Raw genomic sequence first — 8,076 nt, 5'->3', positions numbered from 1 at the left:
CGCGCGCAGGATCCCGTCTCTCCGCTCTTTGGGCGCCCACTCGCTCACCCCCGCAGTGGTTCCTTGGACCTTCCCACGCCTTCCTTCTCTCGGTCCCCGACGCCCCCTGTAGTTCACACGCACACCCGCTTATACACTCCCAGTCCCTTGGGGGGCCCTCTAGTCCGTATGAACCGGTCGGCACGTAGCACCCTAATATATAGGGAGGGAAATGGGGTGCCACTATAGGATATGGCGAGAGATGGATAGATGGATGGATAGATAGATAGATAGATAGATAGATAGATAGATAGATAGATAGATAGATAGATAGATAGATAGATAGATAGATAGATAGATAGATAGATGATAGATAGATAGATAGATAGATAGATAGATAGATAGATAGATTTTTCTCCATATCCCCATATATATAATCTGGGACCCCATTTCTCAGGCCCCACTCACGTCTTTCCCTCCTTCCCCAGCTCCATCTCTCCCACCTCACCGCCAACTCTGACCCAAATCTATCCTGCTTTATAGATTCCAGGACCTCTTTCCCAAACGGAGCACCTTAAGCTTCCAGCTGTTGACGCCTTTGGAAGAAGAACAGAACCCATTATAAAAAAATAACTCAAATCCTTCCCCCCCCCCCCCAACCGGGTCTCCGTGTCCCCCTTGCGCCAGGGGTCAGCTTCGCTTAGCGTTTACCCTCCCCAGACCTGATCGCTCGCCGTTCCCCTGCTTGTCATTCAACTCCACACACACACACACCTTCCTTACCCACACCACCCCTCCCGATACCGCTCGGCAATTTTCTTTGCAAACCCCCCCCCTCCGTTTCTCCTCCCCTTTCCAATCCACCTCCCTTCTCCCCGCCTCGCCCTTCCCAGTCTCCCCAGCTTGTCGCTCCCCCCTCCCCCCAATCCCTTCCACTTTCCTCTATTGGGGGGGAAAAAGCGCTTCGGGAGGCAGCCCCCCGGCACCGCCGCTGCGTGTATGTGTGTGCGCGACGGGGGGGGGAGGACCTGGAAAGAGGGCGCCTCAGCCTGTGTGCAAGACTGTACGTGTGTGAGTGTGTGTGTGTGTGTGAGTGAGTGCGGGCGCGCGCACCCGCGCGCGCCTATGTGTCCCTCGCTGGCGAGGCAGCTTTTTTGCGACTGCATTCCCCACCGCCTTCCTTTTCGCCTCTGCCTGGGCGGTTTGCAACACCGAGCGGGCGAGCGAGCGAGCAGGCGTAGCGTTCGGGGTTGCAACAATGCTGGGGCCCTGGAGATTTCAGCCTCCGTAAGTAGCGAAGGGGTGGAGGAAACGGGGCGGGGGGGGGATGGGGAGCGTTGATCCGTGTCTCCCGGTTGCTCTTGGCTCCCCTTCCCCCTCCAACCCCCATTTCTCCCCCCCCCCAACCAAAGACCATCGTTGCTCCCAACTGCCAGCGCTGGAGCAACTGGGAAGGCAGCTTTCGCTTGCAAGCCGAACCGCCGCTGCTTCAGTGCGGTATCCAGAGGGGGGAGGCATTCGATTCTTCCCACCCACCCTCCCTCCCTCCGGGGTGGGGAGGGGGCATTGGAAAGGATGGGCGACGAGGAAAAGGAACGACCCTTCCCCGTTTCGGAGAGATCAAGAAATAGAAGGAGAGCGAATGCAATACCCCAGTTCCAGTTAGCAAGCTCCCTCCTCCTCCCCCCCTCCTCCCCCTCCTCCTCTTTTCACTAGCCTTTGCAGCCGAATCTGTAAGCATCCCTTTCTGGATGCTACATTTTTAACTTTTATTTCCCACCCTCGCAACTGTTTGGGCAAGTGGGAGAGGGCATCTACATTCTTGGCTAGTTGCTCCTTTTAATGAAGATTTGCAAGGGGGAAAAAAAAATCGGGAAGGGCTGCTTGGCTGCTGATTTATTTGAGATTTATTTCTCCTTTGGACCAAGGGAATTAGTCACTTCGTGGATGAATGACTGTAGTGGAGCTGGGAATTGTCTTAGAAGTGCAGGATTGCTTCTTTTTCTTTTTCCTTTTTTTTTTTTTTTTTTTTGCAACCCCCTCCCCGTTATCTCCTTGCTTGATGCAGAGTGTCAGCTGTATCTTTTCGGCCAAACCTTTGGAAAACAAAATACTTCTTCCTTAACCTGCCTGGACCTACTGCTACAAAATCCTTGAACTCAGCCTGTAAACTCAATAATCAGAGCCACATGGCTCTTCTGTCTAGCTACTCCAAGGAAGGCATGGGAAGAAATCTCCAAGTCCTTAGCTGGGGGACGTGGGAGACTAGGACTTAAGACGAGATTTGATCTGAGCAAATGCCATCTACAAATGCCTTGATCTAACAAATCACAACAGTCAACCCACGATCCAGCCACAAATGCATGGAAAACAGGAAGATGATTTATGATGGGGTGATTTATGGTGATTTATTCACCCATTCCTATAACATTGCATTCAGAGAGTAGAGGTATTTGCCATTGGGAGGCAGAGAAACTGGGAAGGGGGGGGGAATAGGGCATGCCTATTTGCTAGAATGCAAGTCAGTGACACTGGCTATGTTAGTGGGTCAAAATGGGGGTGCAAAGAGATGGACTGGGGTGGAATTACTCCATCCATCTGTCTGAAATGCCTTCTCAGAAGGACAGCCACTGAGGAAGCTCCACCTTTCCAATTCTTGGTGGCCATCGGGTCCCCTCAAAGTGACTTAGAGCATTGCATGGTCATTTGAATAGCGCATTTCCAAAACTATAGGAAATCAGATACTAGTTATGTTTGAGGCCACAGGGATAGACCCAGTTCTAGCATGCTTGTGAAGTTCTGGATGATCATTTAAAGGACGACGCTTGTGTGACCATGCATATGGTCTCTGCGTGCCCCTCTGTGAGTGTATCTGTGCAGTATTACTGCCTTTCAACCAATGCCTTTGTGAAAATAACTTACTTACCAGCCGATCAAAGCAGAAGCAAGTGGGTGATGATGGTGCTTTTTCAGACAATTTGATTCTGATAAGAATTCACAAGTATTTCACCAGTGGCTAGCCCTGTCATTTTTATTTTTTTTATTTTTTAAATGAGATGGTGGAGATCTTAAATTGAATTACTCAGTTAAAGAATCCCAGCTCTGGTATTTTCCTTTATTTATGAATTTTAAATTAAGTTTTTAATCTCTGAGCGTTTTATATAAGCACTCGCAGAGCAAAACTGATTAGGAATATCAGGTGTTTGAAAAGCTACTTCTGTTCCAGGCTTTCGGTATTGTTGTTATAAAAAGCTATACACCTACAGAGAGAAAAAGAGTGAGATTCTCTGAAAATATTACAGCGGGATGCTTGCGATGGCATTTAAATGATTTAAAAAACAAAACAAAATGGGGAGGGGGTAGAGAGAGGGAGAGAGAAAGAGGGGGGGAGAGAGAGATTTGTCTTAGCAAAAAAAATGGGGACTTTCCCTTCGCAGAGAACCGTTCAGACTGAAGGGTTCTGAACTGGAGCAGGAAACTATGCAAAATGACATGGATAATAGGTGAGGATGAAAGGCTTGTAAAATGGTGCTTCTGTTCTCATTAGAACTGAGTAACTAAACTGACAGCCATTTTATGTATATTTATGGACACATTGTACATGGGGGTGTGTGTGGCAGGGAGGGGAAAAAATAGTAACGATGTAGGAAAGCACTCCTAGGGTTAGGAAGCGAAAGGGCTTCACTGACAGCGTCTTTCCTTTGGAAATCTAGAAATGAGAAAATCTCATTTAGCAGCCCTTGGTCTAACAGTTCTAAAATCAAAACTCTTGGCCAAGAGAAGCCAGTCTAATTTCCTTCTCCCACCTGTGTTTTGACTTCTAACAGTGTCATGATTAGATTTTCCTGCTCACTCTTTTGACAGCCTGGTATTTGTGTTCTCTTTTTGCCTCTTACAGGAGATAACATGTATGCTTGCTGCTCTACGGTGACTCAGGAGCAGGATCTCAACAGAAAAATGCGTATCTGGATGGTGCAGACCATCACTTTTGCTTTAACGTCTCTTGTCCTGGCCTGGGCAGAGAGCATCGAATATTATGGCGAGATCTGTGACAATAAATGCCCTTGTGAGGAGAAAGACGGCCTCTTAACAGTGAGCTGTGAGAACAGGGGCATCATTAGCCTCTCTGAGATTAGTCCTCCCAGATTCTCCATCTATCATCTCCTGCTGTCTGGGAATCTTCTCAATAGGCTCTACCCCAACCAATTTGTGAATTACAGTGGGGCTTCAATTTTGCACTTGGGGGGCAATGATATCCAAGACATTGAAACGGGAGCCTTCCATGGTCTGAAGGGCTTAAGAAGGCTGCACCTGAACAACAATAAACTGGAGGTACTGAGAGATGACACTTTTGTAGGCCTGGAGAGCTTGGAGTATCTTCAAGTTGATTACAATTACATCAGCGCCATTGAACCCAACTCTTTCAGCAAGCTCCACCTGCTACAGGTGCTGATCCTGAATGACAATCTCCTCTCTTCATTACCCAACAACCTGTTCCGCTTTGTGCCCTTGACTCATCTTGACCTAAGGGGCAACCGACTGAAACTGCTGCCATACCTGGGCCTTCTGCAGCACATGGATAAGGTTGTGGAGTTGCAGCTGGAAGAGAACCCATGGAATTGCTCCTGCGAACTGATCTCTCTCAAGGATTGGTTGGACAGCATATCCTATTCAGCCTTGGTGGGGGACGTAGTGTGTGAAACTCCTTTCCGGTTACATGGGAGAGATTTGGATGAGGTTTCCAAGCAGGAGCTTTGCCCTCGGAGACTCATCTCAGATTATGAGATGAGACCACAAACTCCACTAAGTACGACAGGGTATTTTCATACCACGCCAGCCTCTGTAAACTCTGTGGCGACTTCCTCTTCAGCTGTTTACAAAACACCCTTGAAACCCAAAGGGACACGCCAGCCTAACAAGTCTAGGGTGCGTCCCACCTCTCGATTGCCCTCCAAGGATCTGGGATACAGCAATTATGGCCCTAGCATTGCTTACCAGACCAAATCCCCGGTGCCTTTGGAGTGTCCTACAGCTTGCACTTGCAACCTACAGATATCTGACTTGGGACTCAATGTCAACTGCCAAGAAAGGAAGATTGAGAGCATCTCAGAGCTCCAACCCAAACCGTATAATCCCAAGAAGATGTACCTGACCGAGAACTACATTGCCCTGGTGCGCAGGTCAGATTTCCTGGATGCTACAGGGCTAGATTTGCTGCACCTGGGCAATAACCGTATCTCGGTCATTCAGGACCGGGCCTTTGGGGATTTAACTAATTTGCGGAGGCTGTACCTGAATGGGAATCGGATTGAAAAATTGAATTCAGAGCTTTTTTATGGGCTTCAGAGCTTGCAGTACCTTTTCCTGCAATATAACATCATCCGGGAGATTGAGACAGGCACATTTGATCCTGTGCCCAATTTACAGCTCTTGTTTCTCAACAACAACTTGCTGAGATCTTTACCTGTGGGAATTTTTTCTGGCTTAACTCTCTATAGATTGAATCTGCGGAGCAATCATTTCTCCTACCTTCCTGTAAGTGGGGTGCTTGACCAACTGAAATCCTTGCTGCAGATAGATCTTCATGAGAATCCATGGGATTGTACATGTGATGTGGTGGGCATGAAGTTATGGCTTGAACAACTCAACACAGGAGTCCTTGTGGACCAGGTAATCTGTGAATCCCCTAAGAAATTTGCTGAGAATTATATGAGGAACATCAAACCAGAGCTGTTATGCCCAGACTATTCTGACATCGTTGTTTCCACACCCACGCCATCATCCATGCAGGGACCAGCAAGGACCACCTCCTTCTCTAATTTGGGGCAGTTGAATAGCACCATGGAAGAGGACAGTTCAGCATCACCTTCTGGTGGCTCTTCTTCCTCCTCTTCCTCTTCTTCCACGGTGCCTTTATCAGTGCTGATTCTCAGCTTACTGCTAGTCTTCATCATGTCTGTGTTTGTGGCTGCAGGTCTTTTTGTGCTGGTTATGAAACGTAGGAAGAAAGTTCAAGGTGACCATGCCAGCACCAACAACTCAGATGTGAGCTCCTTCAACATGCAGTATAGTGTATACACAGGAGGGGGAACTCCCCATTCTCACCTCCACACCCATCACCAGCAACATCCGCAGCATCTTCACCGTGGAGGAGGAGGAGGTGGGGGTGGTCCAGCTTTGCCTAAGGTGAAAACCCCTGCCGGACACGTCTATGAGTACATCCCTCATCCTTTAGGCCACATGTGCAAGAACCCCATCTACAGGTCCAGGGAGGGCAATGCGGGTGAGGATTACAAAGATCTCCATGAGCTCAAGGTGACCTACAGTAATCATCACCTCCAGCCCCAACCCCCTCCCCCCTCACAAGTTTTGGGGCCGCCTCCAGCAGCTCCTGGGGGACAAGAGGAGTCCCTCCGGAACCCCACATACAGTGTCAGCACCATTGAGCCTCGGGACGAGTTACTTTCCCCTGTTCAGGATGCTGATCATTTTTACAGGGGCATTTTGGAGCCTGACAAACACCCTTCTTCCACCTTGGGGGGCAGTAACCTTCCTGAGTACCCTAAGTTCCCTCCAACTGCCTACACCTATTCCCCTAACTACGACATTAGGCGCCCGCCTCACCCCTACTTGCATTCCGGCTCGGGGGACAGTAGGCTCCGGGAGACAGTGCTCTACACTCCCCCAAGCACTGTTTATGTAGAGCCCAACAGGAACGAATATCTGGAGCTAAAAGCAAAGCTAAATGCCGAGCCAGACTACCTCGAAGTATTGGAAAAACAGACCACATTCAGTCAGTTCTGAGATCTCTTTTCCTCCCGTCCTTTCTCCTAGAAGCATTTGTATTTAATAACCACACACAAAGAAATACAATGGTGATCTGCTTCCCTCTGTGTCCTTTGCCTCCCCAACCTGCCTTTGGTTCATTTGTTGGAAGGCAAATTGCCTTGGCAGAGGAATTTCCAGCTTGGGGGGGAAAGTATTGAAAGGAGTGTTCATAGTTCATGATTGCAATTTCTCTCTCTTTTACAGCCAATAGGAACCAATTGATCAAAGTGAAATAGGCACAGTTTTTGTTCTCTCATCCCTTTATATGGTGTGTTGTTTTTGCTAAAAAGAAGCATTGGCATCTGTAAAACAAAAGGGTATCATTCCGCTGGATGTCAAAAAAGGTCATTTTACCCTGTTATTTTATGTTGGATATGCACTGCTGACAATTGAATTCTCCCTTGGTTGAAAAAAAAAAAATGCAGGGCACCAAATCCCCCTTTTAGCCATGAATGGGTCTGATTGGTATTTGGGGGAGAGGGCAAGATTAGCACACAAAAATGCATTTGTTCTTTCCCTTCCTTTTTTTTTTTTTTAAGAAAACAAACAAAAAAGAGGATGTAGTTGTATGTTTCTGGACTTTTGATTAAAAACCAATATTATGATCTCAAAAGAATCACCATAGATGTGGACAAATCAATAAAGAGTTCAGAGATATATGGTCCATAACTGGTTAGTAAAATAACTTATTGAAATATATACAAAAAGAAAAAAAGAAATATTTTATTGTAGCTCCTATTTTTATATGCACACACACACACACACACATATGGTAGCATTTCCTTCAAAGTTGAAAGGTCCCTTGTGAATGGAAGAGTTTTCTTAGCCATAGACTAAAATGTGATAAAAGAAATGTTTAGACATGCATATCATACAACTACACTCGACAACCTGCTAGGAAGGAGGACAGTTCCTTGTTCTGCAGAAAACTGATGGCGCATAAGTGGTTGTTGCTGTATAATGTGTGTAATGGCCAGTAAAGATGACAGTATGGATAAATTCTGATTTCTGTCCTGCACAATTTCATCTTCCTAGTATCTGTGGTGACCAGGAGGATGAAATCTCTATTAAGGGTTAGGTGTTCTTCATCCTTAAAAGAGATTTCAGCTTTCTAGTGACCACAGAATTGTGTCCCGAGGCATATATGAAACATCTGACTACGACTTTACCTATGACACCTACTTCCACATTTTGTGAGCAAAAGATTCCTCCTTGGCCAAAATATTAAGTTGGTTGGGTTTTTCGCCCTCACACAAGGATGTAGATTTA

At 47.1% G+C, this 8,076-nt stretch overlaps 1 protein-coding gene across 1 annotated transcript; it reads left to right on the top strand.

The window, feature by feature from the left end:
• Positions 1–3,885: 3,885 nt before the first annotated feature.
• On the top strand, positions 3,886–6,783 carry SLITRK5 (SLIT and NTRK like family member 5). Its single transcript, XM_015818077.1, has one exon. The coding sequence runs from the start codon at positions 3,886–3,888 to the stop codon at positions 6,781–6,783; it is 2,898 nt and encodes a 965-aa protein (XP_015673563.1).
• Positions 6,784–8,076: the final 1,293 nt, after the last annotated feature.

The sequence above is a fragment of the Protobothrops mucrosquamatus genome, unplaced genomic scaffold (assembly GCF_001527695.2).
Source record: "Protobothrops mucrosquamatus isolate PMUCROS unplaced genomic scaffold, P.Mucros_1.0 scaffold676, whole genome shotgun sequence".
NCBI classification, from domain to species: Eukaryota; Metazoa; Chordata; class Lepidosauria; order Squamata; family Viperidae; genus Protobothrops; species Protobothrops mucrosquamatus.
Note: the sequence above shows the minus strand (reverse complement) of the source record. Positions and strands in the feature narration are given on the sequence as shown.